This window comes from Aphelocoma coerulescens, chromosome 15, assembly GCF_041296385.1.
Source record: "Aphelocoma coerulescens isolate FSJ_1873_10779 chromosome 15, UR_Acoe_1.0, whole genome shotgun sequence".
Taxonomy (NCBI): domain Eukaryota; kingdom Metazoa; phylum Chordata; class Aves; order Passeriformes; family Corvidae; genus Aphelocoma; species Aphelocoma coerulescens.
Genome location: NC_091029.1, coordinates 7,721,459 through 7,734,641, shown reverse-complemented (window position 1 = coordinate 7,734,641; position 13,183 = coordinate 7,721,459). Strand labels below are relative to the sequence as shown.

The window sequence follows — 13,183 nt, the reverse complement described above, 5'->3', positions numbered from 1 at the left end:
AAGAAAAAAACCCCATGATCTACAGTCCAGGGTCATGCTACAACTCCAGCATATGGCAATGAGTCAAAAATGTTCAGCTTTACTTGTTTATAGGATATTTCAATTGCCCCTCGTTACCACTGACCTTTTGCTAACACACAGCATTGACCTGAGCTAGGGTTGAATGATCCCTTGCCACACAAAACTGCTGCTGCAAAGGCCAAAGAATATTTGAGATACCTGATATAACAAAAAGATAACCAATGGCACATGTATTCTTTCCAGGCATGGTTTATTGAAAACACACCAAATTGTTATCCTACATACCTGGTTTCTAACAAGCATTCTACTTGTCTGCATTATGGAAAGATCCTATCATAATAATAATAATACATTCTGTCATGGTAACATTTGTTCTATGAAAAGCATAATCCACCTTTTTTTTCCTCTCCATACTTGTAAAATCAAACCATTCTAAGTGTTTCAGTTTATAGTACAGTGTAAATACAATGCAAAATCCCACCAGTCTAAACTACAGAGAGAATGTTGAGCAGTATTACAGAAAACACATTGTTGATTTTTTTTAAGTTCTCCTACCATGAAAATTTTAAGGCACATGAAGTTACAAACACATTAGCTACTAATTACCAGTAAGCTTCTTAGTCTAGTTATTTTGTTTTTTCTGAACAGTAAGAACCAGATTGGCAGGCCTTGTAGTATCTGCACTATTTTCCTCCTCGCCTTGGACTTCAGATCATCCTACCCTGATGTCAAGACAGAAAACAAAGGCTCATAGTATCTTCCCCTTAAATGCACTAGATTAGTTACTGTACCAGTAAATCAGAGAATTTCTCTGTCAAAGATAAGTTAACACCAGATTTTAGGGGCATCAAAGAAATTTTGCAAGAAACTATGCCTCTATATAAACACCTTCAAAAACTCCACCCCAACAGCACAAACCTGCTGGCTGAAGGTATTGGCACACTGTAGGTTTCACTGAGCCAGCAGTCGCGCAGCAGATGAAGCTATAACCACTCTAATGTGCCCATTTGGCTTCTGAAGCTTTGCTTACTTGAGGGTTTGACATGTGCATCTCTCTCACAGGTAGCTGAGCCTATGCTCAACCTTAAGGCAGGTAACAGAAGGTAACTCACCACCTTCAGTCTCATGGAACTGCTCTAGGAGTGAAAACTGCTTTGCCGAGCACAAGGCTTTCCTGCTGGAAAGCATTACTGAAACTGCTCCTCAGAGCTGGCACAAACTCATGACACTGCTGTAACAGGCATGCCACCCCTGGCTTTCTTCATGTGTCACTGACAGCAAGTCAGTTCCTACTACCCAGGTCAGTCCCTTTGGGGACATCCTGGCAACAGAGAGCAGATTTGCTTCCCTGGTAGAAATGCATTCAGAACCAGAAGGTCTGAGCATGTGAGAGGAGATCTGGGATAGGCAGCAGTTAACGCCAGAAGACACTGAAGATTGGGACCTATGGCTGCCCAAGCTGTTCCCTAGGGAGCATTTCAAGTTGACAACACATCTTAAGTTGCATTTATGGCTATATGCTACTTAAATCCACAACAGAACCAAAATGTCCTAAAACCTTGCCTTTTTGCTCTCCTCCTCGGATTCTGCAGACACAGTGACTGACCTGGGAAGGCATAAAGCACAACTGCTCACACACTCAACAGCTAAACTTGATGCTTCTCCAGGGTAGTTGGCACAAATGTTTTTTCAACTTGCACAGCTCAGTGAAAATGCTTGGGAGATGTGCAAACCACCTTCCTGGGAAGAAAGTTCTGCAGTAATCACATGCTGTCAGAAGTCTCCCTCTCCCATGTTATCTCAGCCCTGGCTGGGCTGTCAAATTTCCTTCTCTTTAGGAGGAGTCTTGCAACACCATCACTTCCTTCCACAACCATCCCTCCCACTATAATTTCCGCAGGTAGAAATCTCTTCTACCCCAGCCCCTTGCAGGCAGATTCCCTCCGCTTTCACAGTGGAGCCAACAGGAAAAGAGGAGGTCACATACCTGAGCCCTAAAAAGCACTGCCTGCCCTTTAGCAGGAGACTCTAGACCCTACTGCAGCATTAGTCACACACACTGCCGCTTTCCCTTCTTTACATACAGTCCCTGCTGCCAAAACACAACAATTACGGCTTCATCCACCCACATCCCAGAGCAGCTCAAACAGCCAGTCACACTTGTGCCAACAAGGGGACAGGTGAGGACAGGGGTGGGCACACATTCCACCAGTGACCTTCTGTCCATAAACAAAAAGGACATTAAATCACCAGACCTGGTTCAAGGTACCCTGCTTTGGACCTCAGCAGGTGGGCTGATAGTACAAGGTCACAGTCTCACATACAAGTCATCCCCCAATCCATTTTCTTTCCTCACTATCCAAACAACAGTTTGTTGCAAAGAAAAAAACCCACAGTAATGTTGAGGATGGGTTATTGCTACATACTTGGGAATTAGTTGTCAATGTACGGCATGGGAAAGGTGGGGGTTTGATGTGTGATTCCCAGGGGAAGCCTTGGCCCATCAACTTGGTATCCAACTTCTTGACATTCCATCCTCTGATTTTCTGCAGCAATAAACCATGTTGTCAGCTCACAACTCTGCTGGCTGCTGTAACATCCCCAGGAAAACAACAGTTTGCTACAATGACCTGGGCAGCCAGTGCCATCTAACCTGACAAGGATGGTTCAGGGTGCAGTGTAAATACCAAAAAGACTTTTGGGAGAAGTGAGATGGGGTCTGAATCTGCTTCTCAAATATCCTTAGTGGTCTTAGCCCACTAATGACTGAGATCATAGTAGACTCAACCCAGACTCTGAGTGTCCCTGTAGTGTCCCACTAAGAGCCATGGAATAACTTGGATTGGAAGTCATGACCATAATCGGCCCCAGTCTCTTCATCTGCCCCTACCTGTGGTTTTCTCTGTTAACTTCTTGCTGGCTTTGAAATATCTGCACAATAACTAAACCACAAAGTCTTAGCAGAGACTCCTTTCAACAGTCAGGTCTTTATTTTAAGTGAACTTTTGCTCAGACTCCTTTGGTAAATATATGGTTTGAAGTAGATCAGGGACAGACTGACAGCACGGCCCTTCCCTTACACTGTTCTAATCAGCTACAAAGCAGGTTCCATTGCTAATTACTGAACGTTTTTAAAAAAATCCTTTCATATACAAAAAGAATACACCAAGTACATAACCAAAAGTGATATAAAACTCTTCTGTGTAGCTTGGTTAAAAGGGTCTCCGCGTATTGGCAGAACAAGTATGAAAAGAGCACCATTGATATAATATACAGTCAGACGATGTACCTGGTTTCATTGCCACACTTTATGTCTACACAGAGAGACGTTGCCCCGACACAGATAGTCACAGGTGCCTCTCTTTGCTTCCCTTGATCCGCTGAGCATCTTTGGCCCAATAGGACTCTCATGCAGGTGAAAAAACAAATCTTTGCTATGTTGATTTGCTCCAAGCAACTTCACCTTCCCCAGGATCCAGAAGTGACACTGCAACGTATGTGGAAGATGAGGGTCAAAAAGGGAGGGTGCGAAGCAGCACACATATCATCCAAATCACTGACAGCTTCTGGCATCAGTCTTTTTCCCTGAATCAACAAATGCTTCCCTCTCCTGCAAACTACTTTACATGGTTTTGTTAACCTATTCTCTGCACAACAATATATATATATATAGATATATAGACTTTTTTATTTATATATATGTATTCATGTCAAATTTTTAATATACTCAAGAAGATACAAAGCTCTTGGTACTTGCTTTTTTTTTTTAAAGTTTTAATTTTTTTTTTATAAAAAATGTAATGGTTACTATAACAGTAATATTTTGGGGGCAGTGAGATTGTTGGATATTTCCCCTTTTTAGTTACAAAGGGAACGGCAGGCACTGAAAACTGCAAATGATGTTTGCTAGACTCAAAAATGTGCTTTCCAGTCACACCGTTTTAGGAGCTTGTTTAAAACTAAATGTGGCAATCAAAGAACAGTGGCAACCAAGTAAAATCAGCAAAAGTCCTCTCATGCTGCTACTGAGACATTTGCTTCCTATTCTCATCTGCTGCCCTCTCTTGACCAATGCCTGGAGAAAATCAGTGATCTGAAGTCATTTAGTTCCTGGCATTTCCAGATACCACATTTGCAGAGTATGTTCTCTTGAGGTAAACATTCCCCTACAGAAGGGGGGCCTTGGCATCCTGGAGGAGAGCCTCTGCACATAGGTGATTTGCATGCCAAATGAAATACTCAATCTCAAAACAAAAGCAAAGGAACACAGAAACCATGACAATGATTTTAAAATGCCAAACCAGTTCCCTTTGTGGCATTTTTCATCAGAATCTATAGCCCAAAGCAAACATGGATTCAACATTGAAAAATTTACCATCAAATATAAGTGACAGATCCATCTCAAATTTTATAGTGTGTTCAAAATAAGACATCCTACAAAAAAAGCTCCTATTTCCTTCAATGCCTTAACAGCTATGGCAAAAGTAGCTAATAATCATCAATGCAACAATGATACATTTAACATGTAAAAGCTCCTTACTGCAATCTTTGAGAACATGAAAATAAAAAGCCAGCCAACTCCCATTTCTCAGCACTGATTTCTGAACCAGGGACACTGAAACCTTCCATAAACTGCTTTTCAATATGTGGAAATAAAACCAGAGACGTTACAGAATTCAAAAGGCAGAAGTATTGTACACCAGATTATAATGATAATATAGCACTGTGATTGATATAGCTTACTCTAAAAGCAGATTATACAGCTTGCATCAATTTTGTCATCCACTCTCCAGTTCATTTAACTAGCGTTTAATAGTTTTTGTTCTGCATTTTCTCCCTTCATTGAAATCCAATAAACCCACTCAACATTCCTGCACTTTCTGTGGGAATAATAAAGAAAACCTAAACATTTTTCAGAAAGCTTTCAAAAATGTTAAGAGTCACAGTTCAAAAGAAATCCCCCAAAACAAAAACCAAAACAATGAGCCCCAAACCAGAAAAGTGCTATTCTCCTCGTGGCTACACCTACGATATCATTTCAAATATCCCGCAGTTCCTCTCTTGCTATGAAGCTGCCGCATGACCTGCACTTCTCCAGCTTGGCACCATCCACACGTAAGAGTCACCTAAGAACGCAGCCAGCTACATGGAAGCTTGGATTCTCTTGCTTTTCTTCTTGCAGGAGTGGAGGGAGGGTGGGGGAGGCGGTGGCTGTTTCTGGTGGGAATGTCAGGGAGTTAAGCAGCAGAGTGTCTCGCTGTAAGGCATCGTGCTCCGCTCGGCGATGGCACTCGGGTGGGTTCGCTCCCCACGCCCTCCTGGAACCTGCAGCCCTCCCAGTCTGAATGGCAGTGGTGACTGATGAGATCCTCTGTGTCGATTCAATGTTTGTTTCTCCCCCTCAATTAAAAAAAATGTGGTTGGACTTTAGCCCTGCAAAATAAAGTCAAAACTGATTAATACCAGTCAGTAACATGGCCTTGGTGATCTCCATTACCTCGTGGTAGGACAGTGACTGGAAGTGCCTACCTATGCCAACACATGGGTTCCTGGAAGGGTATGTCTGGGAGAAAATAAGCATAGACTTAATTTTTCAAAGGTAGGACCCCACCTGTAGGGCTTCACTGCTCGGAGCAGAGTGCAGGAGGTAAACAGGCACCACATGCACATTGATCCCAGCCCTGTGCCTGAGCCACCATGGCCAATCACGCAGCGCTGAGCAGCCATGGGAGGCCAATGGTGCCAGGACCTGCTCCGTGACAGCACCTCACAGTGCTGAAAGGCTCCTCTGGGCAGGTGCTTCCATCCCAGAAACAATCTGCCAACACCTGGGATTTCTACTAGACTGAAAGGAAGGAGGGGAAAAAAATATCCAACATCACCACCCAAAAACATACAGGAGTTTTCTCTCCCACTAATGCAAGGGATTTCCGTGTAGAATTATGGGGGTGGATGATGGTTCGTGGTTTGGAATTTGGGCCTTTAAAGTCTGTTGCCCACCCTGATGGGAAAGTTGCTCAGTGCCTTCATGACAGTCACTAAAATTTTCCTTAATCATAGCCAGGGGCACAACACCTGCTGTTCCAAACATAGCATCCTCTGACGGAGTGCCAGAAGGTATCACTGGAGTAACTCGAGCAAGACAGCAGGACACAGATGAGCAGTGGCAGGAGCAAAGAAAGGCCAGTGACATTACCGAGGAGCTTGGCACATGGCAAAGGCAGACAACTAGAACACAACAAAAAGGCACCTTTCTTTAGTGATACACGAAAAAAAAAAGAAAATGAGAAGTGGGAGTTGTGGGTCACTGTTTATTGTGTAACCAATATCATCTCTCCTTGCAAAGGAACTTGTGTACAGTCAGCAGCTTTCCTGCTGTAATTCGTGGGAACCTCAGGGGACATCCAAAAATAGTCAAGGATATGTTTTTTCTTAAGTCTCAGGCTAATCCTTATAATGAGCATAGAGGGAGAAAAATGGTTGGAAGCAGGAACACACTACTCAAATTCATTCCCATGGCCTAACAGCAGAAATATTTCACATTTCAGCTGACAAGCAATCATTCAGAATATTAACTTTCTGCCTGGTTATTTGACAGGTTATTTTTTAATCAAACAGTGGTGTTTGATTGTATTTCATTAAAGATACACTGAATAATATAAACACCACTTTTTTTTTTTCCAAATGCATTTTCATGTATCTGTAAGTTAGCAGTTAGATTTGAAGAGATTCCACAGCTATACAGATCATGCACAAGAGAAAGTTATTCACTAGCCCCAATTACCATTAAAAGGACCTACCATGCATGCAAATTAGACCCAGGAGTCAACAGGCTGGGGTTTAATGTCACGGGCATCCACCAGATTCACCGAAGCCCTGTTACTCCTGTTAATGTTTTTCCTATTTGTGTCATTCTGCAGCACAGGGTGAGGAGTTAAAGCAAAACAGAGCGGATTAATCAAACAAAACCACCAAACAAGTCAGCTTAAAGTAGCACAAGGGAAAATTAGTGGTAGAGAAAGAAACAAGATCAGCAAAGGCACAATACTGACAAAAGCATCTGCAACAGCCAAAACACCACACTCCCCTGGATTCCCACCCTCCCTTGAGCTTTCATATGGCTCACAAGCCACAACTCCCACAGCCACATTTGTGTTTGGCAGCACAGGGAGGAAGAGCAGCAGCTGCTCAGCTCTGCCCAGGTGAGGGCAGGGCTGTGCACACCTTTGTTGTGTACAACAGCCTGGATTCAGGCTACCCCCAGGTATTCAGAACCAAGAGGCAGCACAGGCTGTGGGTCACACACTGTTGAGGTGAAATGTTTTTTCTCTCTCTCATAAAAGCAAAACAGCCACTTGCTGAACTCTGGTTGTGCTTCACTTCAGTAATACACTGGAGTTAGGGCTGCTTGATGTGATTCTGAGGGTTGTATTGGACCACTTCAATGTATTTTCAGTGGCAAAAATAACAAGTACTTGTTAATTTTCCTACCTTAGCCTATTTTCCTCAAAAAGACATTTTCTGCCAAGCTCCTATTGATCAACATTCTTATATAACTTACTGCATCCATTCCTGCTGCATCCTTGCAAAATGTACTAGAACTGTGATGAGGGAACTAGAAAGTTTATTTGATTGATACTGGCTCAAGCAGGGGCATCTCTTGCCAACTGGAGGAAGGGGACACATTGTAAGACTCCAGTAATCAGCTTAAAAGAAGTCCAGGCAGATTGAAGCCACTCTCCTGGGTGTACCTTCATGGAAAGGCAGAACACAGCAGGAAATGCCTGACTAGGCAAGTTATAACAGGCAGGCTGGTGCAGCAGGACATCTTCCTAGTTCACCATCTATGGAAGCATTTTTCTCCAGATTACATTTTTTTATTTCCCTTGTTCGATGATGGTGGGTTTGCCTTTCAACTGACTGAAGTTTAACTGTTTCCACTCAACATGAATCACCTGGATTTTCTGGTATCATCAACAGTGTGCTAAAGGTTATTAAGGACAGCCTTCTGCAGACTAGCAATAGTGTCTCCTACCACTGACTCTTACTTCAGTGAATCCTCCTTTTCCTTCTTGAAATTACTGCCCCAGGCGAAAACCCAAGCTTGTTTCTAGGCCAGGGAGATCTGGTGGCCACAGCATTAACAGACTTTTTAAAAGGTCACTGAAAAGGTACAGCAATGCAACAGAAATTACACAGAGCCTACTGAGCCACATTCACACACAGCCCACAATACAAAAAAGCCTTGTGGAGTAAGAATTATCTTTAATTACAAAGTTGTCTAAATTTGTATTTAGAAGGCACACACACAATTATGCATGTCTCTTCTTCCCTCTCCATCTCCCTGACCCATGGCTGTGGTCCACCGTCAGGACTGTGAATGAGTGTTGCAGAAATGAGTACTGTTCACCACACTGCTGGACATGGACACACAGGATCACACCTATTTCTCGTGGGGAAGACAATAAAGCAGCACGACAATCTGAAGAGACTTGTCAGAACCAAGTCTGAGCACAGTTACACAGCTCAGGGCCAGGAAATGCTGCCTGGACAAGGGCGACAGAACAAACACTTTCTATTTTTACAGCCTCATCTATTTACAAGAGTACAGCAACTACCTGCATTTGCTCCTGCACTGGAAAGCATCATTTTGTTTTTATTTCTAGTTAGCCAAGTGCTAAATTACAAAGTAATGCCTTTATGTGAAACAAGAAAAGGCCCTTTACAGCCCCCTGGTGAGTAACTACCCTGTGTTTCTGACTGAGGACACTCGATTCCTCTCTTCCCAAGGCACTAACTAGCACTCAGCAGTAAGAGGGAGCTCACTTTTAAAGGTTCCTTCTCAGAGGCATCCCCTGTGTTATCACTGGTCTTGTACTTGCGCTCCTTGTCCCGGTGGTCGATGGTGGAATATCCATCTGAGGAGAAAGAACAGGACAGTCAGGTATGAAGTACAACCAAGAACAGAATCAGAGCTGATGTAAGCAGAATTCTTCAGCAAAGGAAAAGGAAAACAAACCACCACAACCCAAAGATGCTGGCAGCCTGCTTCTCACGTGCTCCAGCTCTGAAATTTCATTTTTACCAGCTAAAAACAAACAGAGAAGCCTTCTTTTTATAGCACTGCCAGATGCTGGCACTCATTAGCAAGCAGCACTGTTTTCATCCCAGCCTGCTGCACTTTTTAGAGTGCCCAAGGAAAGCAGCAAGTTGTCATCTCATGCCCTGTGGCTAATGAGCTCCAAATTCAGCCCAAATCCTGTGTTCTTTGCTTAGCAGCCTGATTAATTGGCTGTGTTCATTCTCTGAATGCTCTGCAGCCTGTTCCCACTTTTCCTGAGCCTGACTACTAGCAGGACATGACAATAATTTGGAAGAGTCCCCATCAGAGCACTGACAAAGAGGGCCTGTCGAGTTGGAAGAAATCTCAGTGCAAACCCTGCTGTGCTTGGGCTGTCTTTCATTATGAAGCAGCACCTGTTGGTGCCTTTTCTCCTGACAACTAAGGAGGAGCATGAAAGCGTGATGAACACAAGGAAGGAAACTGTGAGAGGGTTTTATAAAGAAATGGCTATAATTACTTCAGAACCTTTGCTTTGAATCATTGTCAGACAATGCAAAACTTAATTTATTTTTGTGATGCATCAAATTTCCCTCATTATCAGTGACAAATAGATCCTCGCCTGCTCTGCTTTGACAGCTTTGTAACCTGGAGTTAATGACGCCCCAGTTTATAGCTCCCTGTAGGCTTTTGTTTTCTCCTATGTAATTGAGGGATCATTAATGTTTTTTTGTCCTGACAAACTGTGTTTTTAGAATACCACAAGAAGTTTCACATAAACTATCAAAATGCTCCTCTCTCGGTTTATTACTTGCCTGTAACAGGCCATTAAGGAAAAGTGAGTGATGTATTTGTGGGGTTCCCATGGCACTGTTTGCCCACATGACAACTGCACACACAGCCAGGTCAGACTGAGAAGAGCTGGAGTGTTCTGTGTACCTCAAACCCAAGTGCACACAGACCTGCAAACAAGCACCTGAGGCAGGATGTATTTATGACATCAAGGGCAGTAGGAGATGATTTAACCACGCTGACCAAAAATAACTACAGAATTCTGGAGTTATACATGTCGTTCAGAGATCATAAAGCATGGAAATATTTGCTACACAGCACTTAACTTACACTTACTTGTTGACAATCAAGATGCCTGATATTCTTAGCTATTCCTTTTGAACAAAAAAAGAAAAAAAACCAGCTGCACCCAGCTACCCAGCCAGCACTTGTGGAGGAACTCACAACTGGTAATTCTCTTTCAAATGACAGGCATGAACACTGCTAGTAGGCTGTGTCCTGATCTACAGATTCATCATTTATTTAGGACAAAATACTTCACAAAAGTATGTATTAAGTGATGGAAAAACAGAAAATCAAACTTGCAGCAACTGGGTGGTAGCTTTTTACAATCTCATGGTAACTGTACTCACAAGGATGTAATAGATCACTTTGCATTTTTTAGTGCCATTATCATGGGTGATCCACAAACATTTCTAAAAGGAATTGCCAAGACACAAAGGAAACCTTTAAACTACCCCCAGAAAGCAACAACCACTAAGTGAAGGATGGCAGCTGTGATATTTCCCAGGGAGCAAGGTCATTAGCAAAGACTGTAATCATAAAAAATAAAAAAGCAAAACCAGATCTTTAATACCACTAAAAAATTAAAACCCCCATGCTTAGACAGGACACATCAGCAAGACTTTTGCACTGGCAGTAATCTGCCAACAAAGAACACTCAAGAAATTTGCTCTTTGTATCTAAATTCCAACACATTTTGCATTTCATCCTGCAGGCCCCTGGACTGCACACAGACCAGCACTGGTGGGTCACGTGTCCAAAACCCACACACTGTGCTATGCCTGTCGAGATAAGCAGCAGCTGAGATAGGAAGTTCATGATTTGATCAAATGAAATGAGAAATATCTTGAAGGAGGCTGCATCAGAGAAGTAACACCTCACTGCCCCGAGAACCATGGCTCTGTGCAAGAAGTTAGAAATACTGCTTCTCCCATGTTTCAGATTCATTCTAAGAAGCGACCAGAATTAATTGCTTCTGTGGCATAAAGAAGATCTATACATATCTTGCTGCTCCAAGGTATGAGTGCATCATTTTGACTTAATACAATCCCTTGTATAGACAAAAGTTACATTGGTCAATAGAGGAATGTCCCATCCTTGGCTTGTTTACTTCTCTCTCTCAGCTTCCTGCTTATTGTCATCTCTATTGCTTCTCTATCTCCCACTCACTCTAGAGCAACATTTTTATGCCACCACAAATTACAAGACCAAATAAATGCCTGCTAGTGTCAGTCCATCTGTGTCCTCACACAGCTCTCAAGTAAAAAATATCAAACCTCTAGACCCATCAAAGAGGAGGAGGAGGAGGAGAAAGGAAAAGTCATGCCTGAAGATGGGCATGGAAGACAGTGGCATCTGAACTCTGTCTCTGGTCTGAACAATTTCACCTCCCAGGTGCTCCTGTCTGAGTGACTGCAGGTTAATTGAGGCACACACACAATTTTGGAGGACTTGGCATAGACTGGAGATCACAGTTCTGCTGCCTCTGCAGATAGCTGAGGGTCAGGGTCCCAGGCACACGGTGACAGTGAGCACTGCTGCTCTCCAGCCTGCCTGGAGCTGGGAATGCCTGACAGACCTCTGCATCCCATGGTAAATTGTAATAGAGGTTTTCCTTTATCTCCCAGCACACCCACACCCTACCCTGTCCTGGGGCTGTTCCATTGCCCCAGACAGCAGCAATCTGACTGGTCTAGTACTGCCAGTTGATGGGGAGTGTATCCTTCTGCCTCCCTAAACACTGATAGCAAGTGATTTCCTCTGTTGAGAAGGATGACCCCCACAGCATTAGCAAACAGAGACAGCACCAGCAATTTTCTTTTTGTAATCTTGAAGAAGAGCCAATGTGGGTTAACAAGAAAGGCCCAGGCACCAGGACAGCCTGAAAACTGGCAAGAAGAGCCCACAGAGGAGGGGCAGACAGGTGGGGATGTTCTGGAACCATCAGTCCTGTACTCTGCAAGGGATGAACACTGGGCTGGAAGGACGTGGCTGATGGATGGGCACCACCAACCTGTGTGGCATGGAAATCCATGGAATTCTGCACTGGCCCACTATAACAATGTTTGAGACAATTACAGTTCAGTACCACAGCAGTATAGCAGAAAGGTAACTACGCAACTTGGAAGCATCTGAATTAAATGAAATGAACATAAAGTTAGAGACAGGGAAGAATTCTCTAAATTAATATAAAGTGAATATAAAGCAGAAAGATCTTCGAGCAAGTGAAGTCACAAAAAGAAGACAAGGGAAAAATAAGCAACTGAAACCAGAGCATACAACTTTCTGGAAAAAAACCAGCTGGGATGCAGGAAAACTTTCTCTGGTACTCTATCATGCATTTTCTTGGCAAACCAAATTTCTTGGTCTTTTCTGGAGGCTCTGGTGTGGAGCATATGGGGGTATACCCAAACTGTTTACTGGAAGCACAAACCCAGAAGACTGTATGCTGGTGTTCTGCTCCATGTATCTACCAGTTCATTCCAGACTGGAAAAAGAACAGAAACTCCAGAACACAACAGTCCATAATGAAGTTAAAACCAGAAAATATAGTCCAGAGAAGCCTTCTCATGTTAGTATACCCATAAGATAAAAAACACGCAGCATTGGAAGAGCCTGAAGAGATGAAATGTTGTTATTCCACTTCCCTGGAATTAAGGACAGTAAACGGGATAAATTAAGTTAGTCTCTTTTCAGCTGACCTCTGAAATAGCACAAAGTTATAGTCATATTGGAAGGAAAAGGCACTCAAGAGCTGGGATCAGGAAAACTTGACAGATTTCATCTTCTAAAGGTGATAAAAAGATTGGAGAACAGCACGGCCCAGAGAATCTGCCTGATGCTCTACATATGCTGTAAATTTGCATTTCGTTTTGTAGTCAGGGCTGTACCAATAACTCCTGAGAGCAGAAGGCAGCAATTAATACTGAGACTATAAACAATCAGCACTGCCCATTCTGCAGCACCTGCCAGCACACAGCTATTCCTGCCAGGCAATCCTCTCTGAAGAGATTTTCTTCCATTGTG

The 13,183-nt window shown here is 43.1% G+C and overlaps 1 protein-coding gene across 8 annotated transcripts in view; it reads right to left on the bottom strand.

The window, feature by feature from the left end:
• Positions 1 to 254: 254 nt before the first annotated feature.
• Positions 255 to 13,183, bottom strand: part of ARVCF (ARVCF delta catenin family member) — a 259,867-nt gene continuing 246,938 nt past the window's right edge. For 7 of the 8 annotated variants that reach the window (XM_069030537.1, XM_069030538.1, XM_069030539.1 and 4 more), the window contains 3 exons: positions 8,848 to 8,939; positions 6,822 to 6,935; positions 255 to 5,454 (listed from right to left, as the gene is read on the bottom strand). In XM_069030537.1, the coding sequence (XP_068886638.1) occupies positions 6,834 to 6,935; positions 8,848 to 8,939 (194 nt within the window). In that variant the 3' untranslated portion in view covers positions 255 to 5,454; positions 6,822 to 6,833. The remainder of the gene's footprint in view (positions 5,455 to 6,821; positions 6,936 to 8,847; positions 8,940 to 13,183) is intronic. The other variant, XM_069030540.1, reaches the window with a different exon arrangement.